The following is a 22059-nucleotide window of genomic DNA, read 5'->3' as shown; positions in this document are numbered from 1 at the left end:
ACGGTAAATGGTCACCCTTTTCTATAGCACTTTTCCACCTTCAAGGCACTTAAAGCACTTTACATCAAGGAATCAAGGAACCACTCACCCATTCACACACACACACGCGGAGACACATATGCAGACACTGGGGGAGAGGTGAGTTAAGTTAACCTTCGGATCAGTGGATCTGACACACTACTTACTGAGCTACTGTCACTACGTGGTTATTTGTGTCATGTAGTTATCACCGTACATACTGACACATTACTGATTGCAAAATATACATAAGACTGTTGTTATGATAAGATATGACTTTTTTTGTGAATATTGCCTACCTCTAGTAAGGATTCTCCAATTCACTAAACATTTCGGTCAGCCTACATTTGAATACCCATTAACCCCTTATGTTTTAACCTGTAGTTGCAGGACTTACAAAATACACCGCCCCGAAGCTGCCATGGCCGATCTCGTGCAAGTCGCAGAAGACGTCCTCGGGATCATCTTTGAAGAACAGCTCAGCCAGCTCGGGGTCCTTCGGCGGTATTTTCCTGGTGGAGGACGGCATTATGGGCGGGGCATGGGCCGGGCGCTCACACACACGCGACTGCTGCAGCTGCTACCGCCAACAGCTCTCCATGTCGGCCTCGGCATTGGCCAGATAGACCTGCACGACAAAAAAGATATGCAATAGTCAGTATGTGTTTATATTCAGTATGTGTTTATATTCAAGCCTGTGGTTTTATTCATCGAAATCCTAACAACACATAGGGACATAGGAAGAAACATTCAAATTTCCTTCAAAAATAGTTATCAGAGAACCGTTCTGCAGTTTTGAACAAGAATGCCATTGGCCCGTTTCTATTATTAAGTCACTGTGTTTACAATGAATGAACAAAATGTAAAAAATGGAGATGTTCAATGTGTCTGTCGTCCAGATATGATCCAAAGCTAAAGGAAAACTTCAATTCTGTCTAGTGACAAAAGTTTTAGAGTGAAGATGTTTTGCAGCTTGGATGGAGATGGAAATTTCTTGATGTTCTTTAGCAGCAAGGTGATGAAGCACTCTCACGCCACAGCAAGAATGTTTAGGTTTGAATTCTAGCTCAATCTCCTAATCAAGAGCCAGAGACCTGGAGAAGGGCCCTTTGGTGCTGCACTACAATCACCCATCAGACAAGTTACCCTCTCGCATTCCTAAATGGGTCAAATGTGAAAAACTATAAAGTCTATTCTACTGTAGTGCGTGGGCCTGTTACAATAATTACGATATCTACTCATTGTTCAATACATGACAGATGGAACAATCATTTTGGGAGGTCAGTATTTATCATGAAGACTTTTCTTTGCACTAAAGGGAAAGTTTTGGTTACTTTTCTGTACTATGGTAAGATTTGAGCTGTAGAAAGTTGAATTATGGTCACATTTGGATACATTTTTATACAGTGCTTTTCCACCGTCAAGGCACTCAAAGCGCTTTACATCAAGGAACCACTCACCCATTCACACACACATTCAATCGGTTAAGTGACTCAACCAATGATGTTTACGTCAAGAGTGGGATTCAAACCACCAACCTTCAGATCATTGGTCAAACACTCCACTAAGGGAGCTACTGTCACACATTAACTTCTATGACTCATTATAAAACAAAGAATTTACTACAGTGGTGCATTCTAACAATATTATTTTTATAGTTATAGTTTTTGGGGATAATTCTGCTTTAGAGTTTGGTTTCAATATTATCGTTTATTGTCTATATTTACTTAGGCTTACTATTGCAGTCTAATTTCTGCCTGAAATCATTCCATCGCACTGACTCTATATTTGGTCTTTGTCTTGTGTCTCACGATTGGTCACTGAACTCTGGTGAAATGGTCAGCGCTCACACAATGAAGAGGCTGTCTCGTCCTGCTGCTCGCCTCAGTCACAGTCACATTGTGCACGTAAACACATGTATCCAGTAGACAGATGAAGCTGAGTCACTGATGCCTCACTTCCACGGGCTCGGAGAGGGGAGCAGGGGAGCAGGGGAGCAGGGGAGCAGAGGAGCAGAGGAGCAGGGAGGTGGAGCGTGCAGCATCATCCCCATGTCTCTGCTCCAGTTAGCTCCACTGCACACTGCACTGACACACATACAGACCCTCACTACTGTGCCCACGACTGAAGCCAGATGTATCCTGTGCGTGTAGCTCAAAACATATGGAACTTTTCTTTTAGCTAAACAGTATGAAGTGACAACAGAATCAATTTCTCTTAGATTCCATGTACCGTTAAAGCACAACAGAGTCAGAATTTGAATAATTATATCTTGTGCAGTATACATGCCATATATTGCTTTTAATTCCATGTTTTTTTAAGCAGTCATATTAGATTAGTTACTTTTATAGAATCCTTTAATGACAGTTTTGTAAAAAGGAAAATACCTATTTACAATACAACACAATGTGCAACACAAAGTCCAGATTATAGGCTACAGTTGAGAATTTTGGGCTACAGACGCCACTTAGTCCCCTCTATTAATGGAAAAAACTGTTAATCTTGACATTTCTGAACATATCATCTACCCATAAATGATTATGTTCGACTAATCCTTTATTATTAGCCGGTCTACATCTCCAAAACGCAACATAGATCAGAAAATAGAGTAATATGGGTCCTTTAACAAAAGATACTGTACTAACTAGTTCTGATTCCAAACCCTGCAACATGATCCAAAAGTACCTAGAATGAATTACTGATTTACTTTTGTAGTCATAGCTGCCCAGGGGTACACTGACAGTGGTGAGGCAGCCATTTTGTGCCATTGGGCCCTCCGACTACTACCACTCTGACACACTCATACTGTAGACATATAAGGAGGGTAAAGTGTCTTGCCCACTGACACAATGATCGTATACTGGTCTGAGCTTCTAAATGACCTTTCCCAATTGAAATACTGTATTTCATAATGACCGTGTGTAGCAGTCAGTACTCGAGTAACATCCTTTTACACATACATAAAGGTAAATTTGTACTTTGCTGTTATTGAAACAAGGAAGTGGAGGAAGCTTAAGACTGTCGCCCTGTGAACCGGCCTTGGATAAGCAGAAGAAAATAGATGGATAGATGGATGTTATTTTAATATCGTTGTTACATTCACACTGTTGCACACCTCCATCTTATGTAGATTTGATATTGGTTTAAAAAAGCCTAAACAACACTCTTGCTAACAAGCATGTCTTGCCAGCCTGACGCCAATGCCTTGTTTACCTGTTTACACATGTTAACATAATCACATTTGTGGGGCGCTGCTCGTCTGGATATGGCAGTTACTCGAGCTGTGTCAGAAAAGCATGCGGCGTCGGGCTTAGACCTCCAGACTGTGACTGAGCTGTGACAAATGATGAATGGAGAGAAGAGCGTGGAGTAAATTGCCTACAAAAACAAGCCGCATGCTGCCGGCTCTCAACACGGTCATAGATATGCTGCAGTTTGAGCTTAATAGAGACACAGTATTGGTTCTCTACAGATATTAAGACAAATCTGTTTTCTGGTTTTTATAATGACAAAGTTTGGAAGACGAAGACGCTAAGGGTTCTTAAATGTGATTCTTATAGAGCTTATGCACATAGGGTGTATGTATAAATGGAAACTAACCTGCCAGACGCTATGTTATAAATAGGAAGTGAGAACTGTTGAATGCTGTTAGGGTCGTCACTTTGGTCTTAAAATGTTCGCATTAACCAACTCTATATGATCCTGGGGTTTGTACTTCGCGATTTTGTCCGGAAAACAAGATATGAACATTAATAACAGACAAATCAGGCGTCTTTTGTCCCAGAGGTCTATCCCGCTAGCGTTAGCAACTCTGTCAATCAAACCTGTTGCTAAGCGCCCGCTCCATGCTAAACCAGCAGTCTGGGCGGAATGAGGCATCACCTTCAACAGCCTCGCTCCGGATTGGCTCTTTGGCATTCTGACCAGGCGTATCATAGCAACCAAATATGTAACTCTGCTCCAAATTTGTCCCTATAACCGCTAGCCTCGAGAAGCTTCATTTGACTGGAGTTGAACGCTGTGGGTGACGTCACACTCACTTAGTCCACGTCTTTATATTTAATCATTAAAGTTACTGCAATCGCTAAGTCACAACTGTGATATAAATTTTGATTCATCTTGCAGCTTGCGTGAAGATCACTTATCATAAAATATTTAGAAAAAAGGAAGAAGGAGAAGTTGAAGTGGGAGGCTTCACAGCAGATTCTCACACTTTTCACCCTGCTCTTTCTCACTGCTCTTCTAAGACGTGTGAAATGATGGGACGTGGCAACATCGAGCTTTTAAAGGGCACAAGGAAGCTGTTACTAGTGACACAAATGTGATCGAGGACACTAGAATACATGCATGCTCCTGGGGATCTGTGAATGGGGCTGAGCCGAGAGGGAGAGCTGCTTAGGCAAATGGATCAGACCGATTAGGAGCAGTGAGGGAGTGATTTCATATTCACGCTGCACATTTCACACATTACATGACCTTAGACACCAATCATCATTACTGTATGGTCAATAAATTATTTCTAGCTTGTGTTGCTGATTAAAAATGTATATATTTTTTGTTAGGAATAAGATGAACTTAATCTACCTTTCATCGGGGAATCCGGGTCAGCTGTCTTAGCACAAACACCCCAGGTAAAGACTGTCTGACCAGATGTTGTTGTTGCTGCTTTTGAACTTTACATCTATATCGCAGTTGCTGTTCCTTAAAGGTGCATTGTGTAACTTTTTTAGTGAAGACCTTCCCACTGCTTTGAATGTTTCATAACGTGGCATTCAAGAAGACTGTATTTGTGTCTGCTCTATAGTTATAATCTTTGACACCCATGGATCATTATGCCATAATTTGTACATTTTAAATTGCAATATTCATCTAAAATAATTTAATAAAAGAAACAATTCTGGTGACTTCTGCATTAGGAAACTGTGGTGCCCAATGGGATGTCGGCGTAAACATAATCACAACAAAGAGTCGTGTAGCTGTTAACTTCTCCGATGGATTCGATCACGCTAGCAGATTTTTTTTCATTGGTAACAAAATTACTACATGGCGCTGTAGAATATTACGCATATCATCGATTAAGAAAATTACATCGAAGAATAAAGTAAGTACAGGGCAGTGGGCGTATGCCGGTGGTGGTGAAAACGGGCATTGATTGGCAGCACAGTGTCTTGAAAATAAACGATTAAAGACTGCTCGAAAATAGAACAACTATAACATGGTAAAAAGCTCTGAAAAGAAAATTTTGCATAACAGGTCTACTTTAAACAACCATCTCCAAGGATACAAGCAAGTGGCATAACCAGGCAAAGCTGAAGGTCAGATCTATGGAGAGGCTAACTAGCTCACGGAAAAAAATGTTTTACGGTAAAAAAAAAAACACGTGAAACTGAATAAATGCATGATAAGTTTAATGCCAGTTTAAAACTGCAGGCAATTCCAGGCAAAGTAATAATAACTTTATGAAGACAAATCCCCACCTGAAACAGCAACTTTAACTCCAACTGTTTGAATGCTTCTTTTATTATATATTTTAGCTCAGTCATTTCATGTTTTACACTTTCAGCCGTTAGAGTCTGGCCCTGGTGACTGATGGGTGTGGTCATTCAGAAGCAGATCTCACTTTCACCCTGATCCTGGCCTATAGGTCTAATCCACTTAAGCCCTTTGGTTTGGCTAACATTTGACCCCTAACCATAGAGAGAATAGACCAGAGAATAGATCCCTAAATCTATGAAACCTCCATATTTGAGAATTAAACAGGCATTTTTGGGCCTGTGACGATAATTAGTACCTGACTTATTAGAATATATTTTAAATTATAGCAAACAGTGAAAAAGTCCATGTCCCATTAGTTACAGGAGGCGAGAGAGTTCATCAGAGCATGACAAAAGCACTGTCCTACTTAAAATAAATAAATAAATAAATAAAATAAAATAAAATAAAAAGACAAAAGCTGACCAATAGGAGGATTGAATAGGGAAATGTATTTAAGCTGCTGCATTAAACAGAAGTGAAGCAGTGAATCATCATGACCATAGCACCGAAAAAGGAGGGACAGGGATCAGAACACAAGTCGGGTTTTAACTTCATTTTGCCCTTAGGAACAAAATAATTAAATGTCTTATATTACACAATCTTTTGAGCTTTAAGCAGTGTTACCTCCTGAAAAAAATACCTGGAGTTGTGTTTTGTTTCTTTATTATTAGTCTGTCTACATCTCCAAAGCTCAAAATGAAACAAAACACAACTCCAGCTATGTTTTTGATGAAGAAACAACTTTATCACATTAATCAGAGAACAACGCAATATGGGCCCTTTAACAGAAGCGTAATTAAAAGTATTTCGTCTACTTTTACACCATGAAACTTGCAGCCAACCCCACACAGCCCTCTTCTGTCCTGACACTAGCACGATGCACAGTTATAAAAAATGCACTCAATTCTATACCCCATAGTGGGTCACAGTTTAATATGCATACAAGTGTCACGCGAAATGAAACCGGCAAACAAACGCGTCCATCCCACCCCCGAGTCCCCCTCCCGCCCCCGAGCCCCCCGCTGGTGCCACTATGACTAATTGATGCACAAACATGTTGCCGGCCCAAGTCCATGAAGCTGTGGAGATGCCATGTGTTGTGAGAGGAAACAGGCCAGCCCACTCTTGGCTCATCGGATATGTGACACCAAAAACTGGACTAAACTTCACTGCAGAGATCCAAATGAATCCATATGGAGTTTACATTTTAAAAAATTGACTCTTGTGAGCGTTTAGGCGTATTAAAATGTTGTTACCTCCTCAAAAATATATCTGGAGTTGTGTTTTGTTTCATTCATTATTATGCTATGTTCACACCATAGACTGTATATATAAATGGACATAGCTAACCTGCTAGCCGCCGCGTTCCGAAATGGGATGACCACTGACTCATATGTTCGTATTAACCTGCTCTACATGATCCTGGTGCTTCTACTTCACTATTTTGTCCGTGATTCAAGATATGCACATTAATAACAGACAAATCAGGTGCCTTCTTTCAGCGAGGTAGCGTTAGCAACAGGTTTGATTGACAGCGTTGGTACGCGTTCGCTCTGTGCTAAACCAGTGGTGCGGGTGGGACAGGGCGTTACCTTCAACAGCTTTGCTCCAGATTGACTCTCTGGTTGCTATGATACTTGCGGTTGGAATTCAAAACCACTCCAAATTCGCCGCTATAACCGTTAGCATCGATGAGCTTCATTTGACTGTAGCCGAACGCTATGGGTGACGTCACACTCACTTAGTCCACTTCTTTATACAGTCTATTGTTCACACCTAAACACATTCTAGTTGGTCTTTTTTCCTGACTTTAAGCATATTATGATAATTGCGATTTGTCAAACTAAAAATCATTCCCAATGTTTTAGGTATTTTCCTTAACCGTTTTTCCTAAAGCCGCTCTTTTTAAGCACCAGAGAAGTTCATGTCCTCTGAGGTGGTGTGCACTAAAGACAAAGTACAGTGTTCTCATTCAATCTGCATGTACCGTGGTTCATATAGTAGCTGCGTATGTGTGTCAGTGAGTGTGTTCAGGCTTGAGCGGCTTACTACCCCCCTCTCGGCTTTAGGCAGCAGGAATTAGGCTGACTGTGGGAATTTTAACTTGGATCCAAATCACCAGCTCTAATCACCAATGAAAAAAAAAAAAAAAAAAAATGTAAATCCGCCAAAATGTGAGTTGAGACACAGTGCAGCGGCATGTGCGTGAGTGCGGCCTAAATCAGAATTACGTAATGATGAGGTTCTTAACTCTCTCTGACATTACAGTGAGCAGGCTTAGCGCGCGAGCTAATACAGCGCTGCACAAAGGAGTATCTACTACGCACGCTAACAAGACTTGACTTCCAAATATTTACCTTGATTTGAGTAGCTCTGACAATTACTTGAAGCAAAGTTGTAGTGAAGTTCAACATTTAAGTTATTACAAAGTTCATCTTTCTCTGATGCAATACAGTTTTGTTGTACTTTTTGATGCATGAAAAGTACCCCTGTATATTAGAGAATGTTTCCACAACTAATATTTTGTTTTTAAATCCTGATATCACAAATACACTGCCCAGCCAAAAAAAAAAAAGTTGCCACCTAGATTTAACTAAGTAAATATGTTGGGGCTGCTGCAGTTGGTCAGGTCTAGGTTCAGCAACAGTCTGTGCTCAGAGAATGAGGTCAGCTGACACCTGAATATACTGAATGACCAGGTTATTCCATCAGTGGATTTTTTTCTTCCCTGATACCACGGGCATATTCCAAGATGACAATGCTCTTGATACATCGGGCTCAAATTGTGAAAGAGTGGTTCAGGAGCATGAGACATCATTTTCACACATGGATTGTCCACCACAGAGTCCAGACCTTAACCCCATTGAGAATCTTTGGGATGAGCTGGAGAAGACTTTGTGCAGCGTCAGACTTAACCATCATCAATGCAACATCTTGGTGAAAAATCAATGCAACACTGGATGGAAATAAATCTTTTGACATTGCAGAAGTGAAATCAAAACAATAAACCAGCAAATGTGTGCTGTAATCAAAGCTAAAGGTGGTCCAGCAAAATATTAGAGTGTGAGACCTTTTTGGCCAGGCAGTGTACTTTACTATTGGAGGCAGGTACTGGACAATTGTACCATTTATTGACAATAAAAAACCTTATCTAATCTATCTAAGTGCTTTTATCTTGAAACAAAAATGTACTGAAAAATACACCGAAAGCTGAAATATGTAGTCCATAACACCTGGTTACTTGTGTCTCTAGTGATAGCTGGGGTTTTAAATCATTCCACGCAACATTTCAGGCACATTAAAAAAATAATAATAAATTTAAAAAATCTGCGTTGAATAAACAAAAAATAAGACTCTTGTATATTAGGGAATGTTTCCAAAACTAATATTTAAAAAATCTGATATCACGAATATATTAGCACAATATTGACCATCTAAAGTTGAAACTCTTTGAATATCTTCTATTTTACTATTGGAGGCAGGTACAAAAATGCATTTTACAAGACATTGCACCATTTATGACTTTGCTTAGAGAAATTAGATAATTTTTTTTGTTTATCTAGACACAGAAATGTACTGAAAAATACAGCTGACAGAAATACCATTTAGTCCACAACGCCATTTATATAGTTTTAAATAAAGCTAATACATTTTTACCATGTGCTTGTACCAATGTGTGTCTGTAGTAGTATATCTGAGTCAGTGGGCCCGGATAACCCAGTGTAATGAAAAGTTAAAGGCAGTGAACAGCCATGTCTCCCACTGCGCCAAGACCCCCGGGACCCCCCTGTGTGACGTGACAGGCTGCTCGGCATTATATGGGTCAGCCTCATTATGAATAATACAAGGCCAATTTAGATGCACAAATCTGGTCTGGCCGCCGATCGTGAACCAATTAAAATGAAAATGTTGTTTTATCATCAGACATTTGGGAGAGAATCGTTACTGACTGTGAGCTGGTGCCAATAAACTATTTCTGTATACGCAAAGAACATTTTATCTTCAGTATTGCCATCCATCCATACACACACATACACACACACACCTGAACTAGTGTAGTCACGATACAAAAACTATTTCAATACTAAGCAAAGATAAGATAATGATGGTAAAAACACAAACAACTTAGACAACAGAATGTCATTTTCAACACAAAATAATAGCACTTGCGTTAATATTATACAGTGGTCTTATATTATGATACTCAAATATATTCATTTATATTCACTCAGGAAGTAGTCAATATTCTATTTATGTTTCACTTGTTTTTTCAGTATCGATACTTGTTCAAATCCAGTTTTGATCATTTAGATTTAGAACTGATCAGGTATTAACTTTCCGTGGCCTTAAAATGTTTGTTTTAATCTACTCTTCATGATCCTGCTGTTTTTATTTCACTATTTTGTTCTTAGATAGATATGAGCAGACCAATAACAGACCAATCCGGTGCTTGCTTTTCTCGACGATGCTCTCGGTAGAATTAGCAACAGATTTGACTGAGAGTATGGGCGGGAAGGGTCTTCAGCAGCTTTGCTCCTGATTGACCGTTTGGTTCCGAGTTTCCAATTTCCAAATATGGCCCACTTCTATTATACAGTCTCTGCTCTGAACTAACTATTTCAGTAAAGGTAGAAGACAGTAGCAACAAGCATGGCCATCATCCTTTAAACTTGAAACATAATTCTTTAGCCACGCCTGAACAATTTAAAAAATACCATTTTGCTTTGAAGGAGAACCAGGACTCATCACAATGACCCCAAATCAAATGGAAACATGACAAGAAACCCAATAGTCGGCCATGTTTAGGACCACACCCAACACACTTAACGATGCAGGCTGTGTCCCTGTGCCGTTTCCTCTTAATGCCATGTACAGACATCAGGAGAATTTAATGCACTTCTCAATGCCATACATATGACCCTGATCCATGTAATCCACTCCACTCCAGTAACACATGCATCCAAGAGCGTCTGCACTGCAAAAATGAAACGGTGACTCGAAACGTACAGGATAACGTCATCTTTCTCACCTAAATTATGTTCATTAGAAGTATATTTTGAGTATATGAACCAAAAATCCAACATAATGCTTTGGATGGACATTATTTTTTACTCAAATATTTAAAAAGTACACTTTCTGATGGGGGTTGGGTCTGACTGCCTTGACTTCATGTCCCACAGTCTGGCATTAAACGCACCCATCTTGCATATATTCATTGAGCGCTGGTCACCACTCCACAGATCTAACCAGTAACTTGGTCTGGTTGCTTAAAAGCTTAAATAAAATCTAATAAATGTTTTTAAAGTCAACATTTCATTTTACTTAGTGTGTCCTGACTTCTATTTGTAGTTAATTCAATTGTGGACCCCAGTACAAGAACGTCTGGTCTGTGTAGTTCAAACAACGTCGTAAATCTCAAACTTGGCAGTGATGACGAGATGCTCCACCAGATGTGTAATGTGAATGAACATGTGGTAAACACTGGGATCTTTACTCACACCTCGGTCACCGCTCTCCACCTGCCTCCACCGCCCCCAGTCAAGGAGAGCCAGTCGTACCCTTGACTGCATAATAGTGCCATAAAATGATAATAGCAATTTCACGTTATAAATTCTCCATGAGCGCAGCATGGAGGGCAGTGACAGGAAGTCCACCATTCATCCCGGCCTTTAGGGTAAGTCTACTTTTGTGTTGTTCCCATTTAGGGCATGAGTCAGCTGCAGATTTGCCCACAAGAGCTGACAGCAAGAGCAGTGGGATTTCACAATTACTGCGTGCTACAACCAGACCAAGCATTTCATTTGAATGTGTTGCTATAGGACTGGGCAATTCATCAAATTTAAAGGTCCTATATTAAGTAAACGTGACAGTTATGAGTTTTAAGTCATCTTGTAATGTCGTTACCTCCGCAAAAACATCCTCATAGTTGTGTTTTGTTTCATTCAGACATGTTTGAGCTCGAAATGTTCGGTTCCACTTTGTGATGTCATGTAGTGGTTGTTTTCAAGTTAACAGCTCCTTTTACCTTTAGTGCAGTAGAGATTGGGAATTCCAGGGCTAAAATGATCCAAATGATTCTAGTGAAGGTGTATGGAGTTTAAAAACATAGTGAAGCACTTCCTGTACTACCATAGGACTTTAACTGAGATTCAGTCATGTCTAATCATCAATGATATGAGGGTCTACAGCCAGTCCTCTGTCAGTAAAAGCATGTGGTTTGGAAGAGTAAATGTTGTATTTTTGGCAATGAATATAAAAAAACGTGTTTATGTTGATAAAATCGATACTTAAACTTGCAGGTGGTAGCTTTATTTGATTTTTTTTTTCCACCAGTAGATGACAGATGTGAAACCTTTTCCACCTTCCCTCCTCACCTGGCGTTTGTTCACGCTCACCTGTGCTCTCCGCCTTCTTATGTCAGACCAAAGCTGGCACACTGACAGAAGCATCTAGTGGTGATATGTGAGAATAGAGTTAGAGACGGTAGCGTTAAAGCCATTTTGATTTTGTTTTTGAAAAGAAAAAAAAAAAAATTGAATAAAATTGAAAATCGAGATCAATCAATCAATCTGAGGAACAAAAATGCCATTCTTTTTTCAGTTTGAAATCGCTATGGTATTTTTCAGCTAATGAAGAGCATTCTGGTCTTGATGTGGTGTGACAGAGGCTTGGTGAGTTGTTAGTTGCATCAGGAGCTTGGGAGACAGCAGGCTTTAATTATGAGGAAAACAAGAGCTAGTTTACACACACCTGATGTCTCCTCTCTGACCGACTTCTAGGTGAAGGACATTTTCAAACACGCACAACAGCAACTAAGCCAATTAATCAAATGTTTATAAAATTGCATTCATTTTTGACGGCAATAATCTGAAATCTCTGTATAAGTAGGAGGATTTGATGATGAAATAAAGACATCTGGCTCAACTGTATTTCCAATGCATCCGGTATTGTTATATTTCACCTTCAACAGAGGCTTTTCATTGGTTGTAGGGTTGTCATAGCAATTAGCAAAACAAAATATTTCTTTTGAACGGGCAAATCCTCAAAATATCGCCTAAAAAGAGGAAGATGAAACCCGTGAATAACAGACAGAGCAAAGTACACAAGACAATGTTCTGTGCAGGATTAACATGGGCAAAGAACTGTTATTTTATGTATTTAATTGTAACCATGATGCAACTTGTTAACAGGAAGTGGACACATGAAAATCATTTCACTTTCACTGATGCTATTATGTCGTGCATTTGTGCAGGTGTCGTGTACAAACCTGTTGGTAACGTCGGCTGAGTGACTCTTGAGCCCCAGTCTAGTCCAGGACCGCTCTCCTGAATACTCTCATCCTGACTTGAATAGCACTGTTCCTGTGGACGAGAAGAAAACGGGAAATTGTCAAAGTGCTCACCAAAATAAATAAATTCCAATCAGTGGTTACGGATAGGCCAAAAACAATATCACAATATTCTTGGACAATTCTCATGATTTTGATTTCATCCCAATTCACGTAAGCCTCATATATTTATATTGTTTTCAAGAAGTAACTAATATCTGCAATGACGTGTGATCAGAAGAAGCAAAAACATATCCACGTAGGAATGTGATTAGATCTTATCACCGCATTACCCAGCCCTAGTTCACATTCAAAATACAAACACATTACACCCCACAACCTGTAAAGTCTGTGTCCTCATGAGGCCAGATGGTGAAATGACTCAAGAGAAAAAAAAAAAAATCCTTCCTTTAATGTCAACAACAACATCATCAGAATAGTACTATTAGTCAGCTTTTGGACACAGATTGTAATGGATTATATTGTTATATTCAAGCTAATGGAATGTTTGAGCTGTACTGTAAATGTGACTTTATCAAGAAGAAAAAGTCCACATAAGCCGCATAAATCAAACATACCCCGAGTAGTGCCCAAAATAGAGCGGGAGGAAGTAAAAGTCATTTAAACCCACCCCAGTCTCACTGAGAGCGAGAAAAACTGCTTCCTTAATCTACAACACTCAATACGGTGACATAATTAGCTAAAGAGTACATTTCATGATCTGAAGAACACACGAAGAAAAAACAAAATATCAAGTCTGTTTTATAGAAAAATCCTTTTGTACCTGTAGTTTAGATCTCTACAAACATGTTCTGAAATGCATGGGATTCTTGTTTAGTCTTGTCTAGTTTATCGGTTCATATATCTTAGTTTTTTTACAATGTGCAGTCTGAACAGAATCCTGCTTTTGATATAAATCTTATCACAATACTTATCAGATAATCACAATTAGATGTTTTTTTATTTTGATCAAAAATTTTCAAATGCAAAAACATCCAACTGTGGATCATTTTGTTCATCACTATATAAACCCCTGGTAGATCAACATACTTCTCTAACATGAACACAGTCACAGCCGCTCGTGCATCACAGTATAACCTTTAACACAACGCATTATGACTTTCACAGTAAAAGCCATTATCAGCATCTCCAAATAAAGTACACGCTCAGACAGTGACCTTTGATTCTACAAGGAAGTACATGCTCACTTCATGCAATCATTTCACTGGACATATCTATATTTCTGTGCTCCTTTGTTCCAGTGTTTGTAAGCTACAGCGGTTTCTTTAAAAAAAACTAAAAAAAAAACTGTTCTAATAATAAAAGTGAACAGAGGGAGAATAAAAGGATGTATAAAAGTGTATTGTGTCCCTTCTGGTCGTCTCTGAATGATTTATAACCCAAAGTGACGTCTGCAGAGCATGTGGGAAAGAGCAGGCTGCACGGCTCCTCCCGCTGGCTGCTGTTGAACTGACTGGTCTTTGTGACAAGACAGAACAACATTTGAACAACATGTTAGCGTGAAGGAAATAAACTACTTTTCTATTTGGAAAGTGGAAATAATGTTTTGTGTGATCAGCAATTGAACCAATCTGGAATCAAATCATACGCAGGCAAACAGAAATTTAAAATGTCAGTGATGAGAACGAGTTGACCTTCAGAATGTTTATGTATGTAGAGCTCTAACACATAGACTGTATAAAGAAGTGGACTAAGGGAGTGTGACGTTAAGCATAGTGTCCGGCTCCAGTCAGAGTGTATTTGGACACAAGATCCATATTTGGATTTCTAACTGCCAGTAACGCTATTACGAGCAACCTCGGGGAAAGAAGGCGGCTGATTTCTCTGTTATTAATGTTCATATCTTGATTTACGGACACAATAGCGTAATAAAAATACCAGGATCATGTAGAGCGGGTTAATACGAACATTTTAAGACCAAAGATGATGAGCCTGTGAGCAGCAGTTACAGAGAGAGGGGCGACAGTTTTTCAATAGAAAGTGAATTGGAGCCAGAATCGATGGCGCCGGAAGCGTGCCCATGCTCACTTACTTCTATTTAGATATACATTTTCCATTTATATATACAGTCTATGCTCTCACCACATGCCCTCCAGCTCTGTACTTTACATTAAAACCTCACAGCGCAACTTATAAATACTAAATATACAAAAAAATAGACAGAATAACATAGCAAATTAGCAAAAACATGCATCCTTACTGTGAGCGGACTTGCATCTCCACAACTCTGATCTTACTTGGCCAACACCTTCTTGTTTCCATTCAAATGTTGTTCCTTTGGCTACAATATTCCACAGTATAATGGCATAAAACAATAATGTGCCCCTGACAGAAAGAGTCACATATTTTTTCACTTACTCCTTCAGTTGAGACAGTCCATTGTTGAAGCTTCTGCAGTAATTGTGTGCAGCTCTAGGGGACTATATGAGCACGGAGAAGGTCTACACTTCAGCGCAGATCCCTCATAATAATCACTGTAATATTAACCAGTGCTAATGGCTGCCGAGTTCACTATCTTGGGGCACATTATGTTGGCAAAATGGCGAGATTGCTAAGTTTTAAAAATAAACTATGTACGTCACTGAACGCAGTTGGTAGGTTGGCTCCAGATCAGAATGGAGATCTCCAGTTGGTGTTCCATGTTCTGTGTGGGACACGACACACGGTGAGTCATAAATCCTGACTCACGAGCTGTCCAACCCAAAGTAAGATTTGGACAAGTCAGATTTAACCTTGGATCCTTCAAACAATGAACCGGAGCCCACATACTGGACAGAATCTGGGACCTGTGCCAACAATATGACTATTATTTCACTCGAATACTGAAGAAACAATTGGCTTACCAGAAAAAGGCAATTGCCAAACGAAATAAATGGTTTTATTTAGGGTTTTTTCAGATTGGCTTAGTTGAATGAGTGCAAAAAAAACCCCCAAAAGACTTGAGATTAGGGTTTGTCGACTCTTATTGATTGATCACGATTTTCAATTACATTTATTTCAACTTCTTGAATATAAATCCATATATACTATTAAACCAATGCCATTTAACATCAACAATTCTCCCTCTAAAGTCTGAAGCATAGACTGCATAAAGAAGTGGACTAAGTGAGTGTGACATCACCCATAGCGTTCGCTCCAGTGACATGAAGCTCATTGAGGCTAACGGTTAAAGGGGCGAATTTAGAGCAGCGTTTCCACTGTGAGTATCATAGCAACCAAAGAGCCAATCTGGAGCCAGGCTGTTGAAGGTAAAGCCCCTTCCTGCCCGCACCGCTGGTTTAACAGGGAGCGGGCGCTTAGCAACACTGTCGATCAAACCTGTTGCTAACGTCAGGCACCTGATTTGTTTGTTATTAATGTTCATATCTTGATTTACAGACAAAATAGCGAAATAAAAGCCAGGATCATGTAGAGCTGGTTAATACAAAGATTTTAAGACCAAAAGGATGATGCTCACTGCAGCGGTTACAGACAGAGGGGTGACGACGTTTCAATGTAAAGTGAATCGGAGCCAGAGTTAATGGAGCCAGAAGTGCGCCCATGATCACTTCGTATTTGGAATGTGGCGGCATATATAGTCTATGGTCTGAAGTCTGCTCTAGACCACATGCTTTTACTGAAAGGGGGTTGGCTGTAGACCTCTGGATTTCATTATATTGTGTTACAATTTAGGCCTGTGACGATAACAAATTTTGAAGTTCCATTTATTGCTGAAGTAAATAAACGATAAACGATAATATTGAAACAAATTGCCACTGACACATTAACCCAAGAGCAGATTTAAACCATAAAAACTATTTTAAATCTACACTATTGTTAAAAATCATGAGCTGCAATAAATAAACAGCAGAATGAACCTCTTAAGTACTTAGTTTGCGTCTGTAATGAGTCATAGAAGTTATTCATTCAAACTTTTATGACTTAAATCTTGTTATTTAGCCAAAAATTTACCAAAAATCTCCCAGTAGTGTAAAGAAAAAGTACACACGATAAATACTGACCGCAAAAAAATATTGTTCCAGCTTTCATATATTGAACGATAAGTCAATATAGTAATTATCAGGCCTACTACAATGAAATACTTCTACCTCAACAAAAAGTACTCCTTAACTCAGCTTAAACTTACATTTTTAAGAGCTATTTTCTTACTTTAGTTTTCATGAGTCATCCCAGTATCAATCACGCTCTTTAAAAAATCCCATTATGGAAAAAAACACCTCATTGAAGACAGTATTTCCACAAAACACATGGATGAAAATACCCTAATCCGCGAAGATAGAACAGGAACTCTGCAGTGTGTCCCGATTATCCAGCCAGAGCCAATGTGTGGATTTTTATAGCTCTGACTCATTTCCACTGCGATAAACACACTTTACACTAAGGGGGATTTGGAAACTTGGGGGCAGCTCTCATCTATGCAGCTTATACAGTGACACTGTTGAGACATGCGTAAATATACATACACACTCAAGACTGTTAGCTTTTCAGATCAGCGCTGAAACTAATGTTAGCGTAAATGTGGTTACTGGAGGATTCGTGGGAAAATAAATACACTTACAGGTCTGGCTAGTGTCTGTCCGGGACGCAGGACTGGAGTCAGTAAAGCACTTCCTGGTTACTTACAGAAGGGTGACAGACGGAGGAGTTGAGTATCTTAAAAGGTTTGTCCAAACCTATGCCAAAAACGTATGTTGTTTGAGTGATTTTTGTGCGTTTCCACATTTGGCATAGCTCATCAATACACTTTGCTCAACTTGTTAAAAAGCTACAAGATCTCCCAAGCAAGTAGGAATATTAAACAAGTACTGACTGTTTGATATACTACTTTTAAAAGGTCTTATATTACACAAAATTGACTCTTGTGAGCTTTATGCCATGTCAGAATATTGTTACCTCCTCAAAAACATACCCGTAGTTGTGTTTTGTTTCATTCACACATGTTTGGAGATGTAGACGGACTAATAATAAAGGATCACTCAAAGCTCAACATGCTCTGTTCCACCTTGTGATGTCATGTAGTGGTAGTTTTCAAGTTAACAGCTACGTTTTACCTTTAGTTCAGTAGAGATTGGCAATTCCAGGCATGAATCCTCCAAACGATTATAGTGAAGGTGTATGGAGTTTAAAAACACAGTGGAGCATTTCCTGTTTTACCACATGACATCACAAGGTGGAACAGAGTTTGTTTTTGTTGTTTGAGAGAAGAACTCAGACTAAAGATGCAGGGTTTGTGTGTTAAATGTGTGAATGAAACTAAACTCCGGGTATGTTTTTGATGAGGAAACAGCATAAAAACATAGATCAGAAAACAGCGTAATATGGGCCCTTTAACCAAGAAGCATTGAGAAAGTAGTAGTATTCATATTCACAACAATATAATAGTAGAATGGCAGCACAAATGTCTACAAATATGACACATTTCCTTGGAAGTTTTTTTTTGTGTGTGTGTGTGTGTGTGCGTGTATGTACGAGTCTCACTTTCACAGTTTACATCACAAAACAACAGGCTTTATTTCAGTTTACATTCTATGTTTGTAGATTCTACAAAGAATCTGCAAACCTATGGAGAAGTATTACATTACCACATATTTTTTTACACAGAGCATCACAAAAATGTTGATTAGAAGACCCTGGTAAAAGTCATATTATTGCATAGGCTAATTAAACAATAAACGCAGAATCTGAACTGACGAGGACTACCAAGCGATCCAATACTATCTATACAATCACTGCCAATTTCAGCTTCTTTCAGATCTATTACTTTGCCTTGAAGCAGGACCAAGCTAATCTCCATACTGAGAAAAGTGGCACGCACAGCCAGGACAAATGGCAGCAATAACACGCATGCGAGTAGGGGGCGCCATATGGGAAGTAGCCCCATGTAACATTAAGGCCCTTCAGGGTAGAGACTAGGAGGTGTTGGAAAAGCCATTGGTAACATAGGAAAAAACATGGATCTATTAAACTAACTGGATAGGGTATTGGTATCTTAGCGCTGCCTCGAGTTGGCTTAGTGGCCACAACAATGAAAAAATCCCTCCAGCCCGGAAAGGATTTTTCTCTTTTCGGCTGACAGGGACTGACAGGGCACCTACAGCTTTCACAAAGGTTGAATTTTGTGGTGATTTTTACCTCTTTTCAGACCATAAGCTTTTTCTCAGCTCAAAACCAGTCTGTTGTCTTAAAAAAACATTTTTTAATCGTTAGCTTTGGCTACGCCCTATGCTCATGTAGGAAAAACAGAGCACATTTTAAAAACCATTAGGCTGAAATATCAATCAAAATAAACTTTACTTCATTTTGTGGCACTTCGCTATTAAAATCGAGATCAGCCACAACTCAAGCAAAATAGAAATTGGTCAAATAAAATAAAATAAAAATCCATGTGGTACTATCCCTATTGCTAACGTTTGATTTCTGAAGTCTAATGCTAACCTGTTTATTGTTTATAATCTGCTAAACCTGCTTCTCCGTAATACCAATTCAACCCGTTTTCCTGTAAATGGACCCAAGTGGAACAACCTATAAAACCATGAGCGTGCGCAGATTCGAATTTCCCAATTTGGAGGTGAAGTCCGAAGTTTTCCGCAGACTTAAACCTTCCCAAAAATAGCCCGATACACTCAAGGCTAGCGTATCTGCAGCAGTCATCACTCAAGAGTATTAGCAGTTTGCTGTCTGCATTGGCTCCATTTGTCCTGCTTTAACAAGGCTTTAAAGAGACATTCAGTGCTTCTATACGCACAAATGCATGCATTAAGACTCCCATACAAACCAGGGCCTTATTTACTGTTGCCTGGGCCCTGCCTGTGTCTCAGTATCCCACAGTTTCTTCTCTTAAAGCCTTTCATCGTGGTTGGCAGCTCTCAGCACCAGGGGCCTTTTGAGCTCAGAGCAGTTTTTAGTCCGGTCAATAGTGTGTGGTCTATGGTCTAGGGTTTCCTAAAGCCACAACAGTCTCTCGTTTCAGAGAGGTGCAAAGCAAATCAATACTACTACTTCTAACACGTATGATAGTAGCATTCACAAAGTAGTTAAGAAATGTAATATGAGGAGACGTTCATTCTTTTCATATTAAGGCTATAGTCTATTGGGTTTATCCGGTTATGGTTATTTTATTGATGTTATTCAGCCCCGCCCACTTTTGTCTCTAAATGCGACTACACCACACTTTCTTTGTGGTGGCACTTCTGGTTAAGCAAGAATCCCGTTCATTTCAATGGAGAATTTGAGAAAGTTTTGCCGCTAAAATCTGATAGAAAGTTGGTTGGTTTGTCTTAAATAGTTCTATGTTCATGAGACCAACAACTCGACACTGCACCGTTTCTCCAAGAGGCTTTAAAACGGCTCTATAGTCCGTATAGAACTTATTTGCTGTCAAGATTGGCAGCCCCGTGCAAAATAATACAACCTGAATGACATCTGTGTCTGTGTAATCCCTCAGTCGTCTAGGTCTGATCCATAGCAAAAGCCGAAGTTAAACGTCTTCACTCCTACAACGTTTTGTCGAGTTCACAGATTTAACTTAACGGCTTTTGCTATGAACCTGAATGATGATGGCGGCGCCCACGGCAACTTCCGGAATAAGGTGAATAGGTAAGATAATATGCACAACCACAGAAAGGTGAAAGCGTAGAGCCAGTTTGGTGGAGTTTTGGGGGTAACTGGACAGTTTAATCTGCTTTTCCACTTGCTCATACTTCTCAAAATGATTCGAATTTTGCACAAAAACAATTATGCAGAGAAGTTTTTGCCAGCGTTGCACCACTGACCCCCGTTAGTCAATTAATAATCTATGCACATGGCAAGTCCTTAGTCGATTTTACAAGATTTTCTATAGTCGACTGTATCCCTGTATAATATCATCATATCATTTTAGACTATGTTTCTCACCACAAGGAAGAAAAGTAGGTGACAGTAGCTCAGTTGGTATGGAGTGTAAGTTTTCTGATCCAAAGGTTGGCGGTGTGATTCCAGCTCCCACAGATGAATACTGTTGTCCTGTCCTTGGGCAAGTCACTTAACCCACCTGTGTCTGCGTGAATGTGTGTGACCATTTACTATTTAACCATTGATGTGTACGCAAATTTCTTCATAGTCCCAAGGGAGAAATTTGTCTTTGGTGGCATTTAACCTATTTTCAGAGGGTCACCCATTGGACCCATCTCTAGATCTTGAGCCACAGAGGATTAAAAAAAGTCACGATTAACTAAAACTGCAAGATTATCCCAGGGCTGCAGTGTCGCAACTTAATCGAGATCACAATTTGAGTTGGCACAATTCATTTTTATGTATTTATGTCAGTGCAAGAGGCTAGTATCATCTGTAGTCCTTTACCAGATGTACAGAAAGCACCCTGGAAAGAGGGATCATATTAAGAAAAAACAATCAAATATCAGAGGGGTGACAGTTGTCTAATGTAAACTGGAGCTGATTGGAGTCGCAGGTTGGCCATGTTCATTTATAAATACAGTCTATGGTCCAGACAGAGACACAAATGTTAAAACTCCAGATAAAGCCGCACAATGAAACATGAGCAGCGGCAAAAGCAAAGTTTAAGAGGCACTATCTGTGTATCAAGTCAAACAGGCTGCAATTATAACAGAATGTCCTCTGCAAAGAACAAAAAATCCTGCTGTACCAGTCTACATCATGGGATTCTTTTATCAGTTTATCATCTGACATGTAGTTGTTTACCATTCCAATTTGAACTGTCTCGGTTGAGGTTTGGTTTTTAAAATAACCCTGTGGGCTGATGGGGCGTTTCATTATTTTAAAAGCTCGTCTGCACCTCCTCCGAGCTGACTCACGACCTGTGCGCGAGCCGGACACTGTGGAAATAAAGCACGAGGCCCTTCCCTTGATCCCTCATTCAGACGGAGCAGTGTGACCACGGACATGGCGTTCCTTTGAGGCACGTTTGAAAGTGTAAAAACAACGAGGCAGTCTCTGGTCTCGGGCTAACACCAGATCTTTCCAACTTCGAAACTTTAGTGGTATTGGGTTGTTTTAGGCACATCACTGTGTAAAAATGAATGGCCTTTTCATTATTATTTTTGAGGAAGAGCAGATAAATTAGATGCTAGTGCAGAAGTCAAAGAATGTATTTGTTTAGAGGTCTACTAGCTGGATGTACAATAGGTTGTGTTCACATCATA

At 39.6% G+C, this 22059-nt stretch overlaps 1 protein-coding gene across 4 annotated transcripts in view; it reads right to left on the bottom strand.

The window, feature by feature from the left end:
• taok3a (TAO kinase 3a) overlaps positions 1-22059 on the bottom strand; it is an 89301-nt gene that overhangs the window by 42958 nt on the left and 24284 nt on the right. The window contains exons 2-3 of one of the 4 annotated variants that reach the window (XM_033972040.2): positions 12821-12914; positions 416-646 (exon numbers count right to left, since the gene is read on the bottom strand). The exons of 1 other annotated variant lie outside the window; for it this stretch is intronic. In XM_033972040.2, the coding sequence (XP_033827931.1) occupies positions 416-547 (132 nt within the window). In that variant the 5' untranslated portion in view covers positions 548-646; positions 12821-12914. Of the gene's footprint in view, positions 1-415; positions 650-11442; positions 11454-12820; positions 12915-22059 lie in introns of those variants that run through there. 2 more of the 4 variants (XM_055223963.1, XM_033972041.2) reach the window with 2 other exon arrangements.

This window comes from Periophthalmus magnuspinnatus, chromosome 9, assembly GCF_009829125.3.
Source record: "Periophthalmus magnuspinnatus isolate fPerMag1 chromosome 9, fPerMag1.2.pri, whole genome shotgun sequence".
Lineage (NCBI taxonomy): Eukaryota > Metazoa > Chordata > Actinopteri > Gobiiformes > Gobiidae > Periophthalmus > Periophthalmus magnuspinnatus.
Note: the sequence above shows the minus strand (reverse complement) of the source record. Positions and strands in the feature narration are given on the sequence as shown.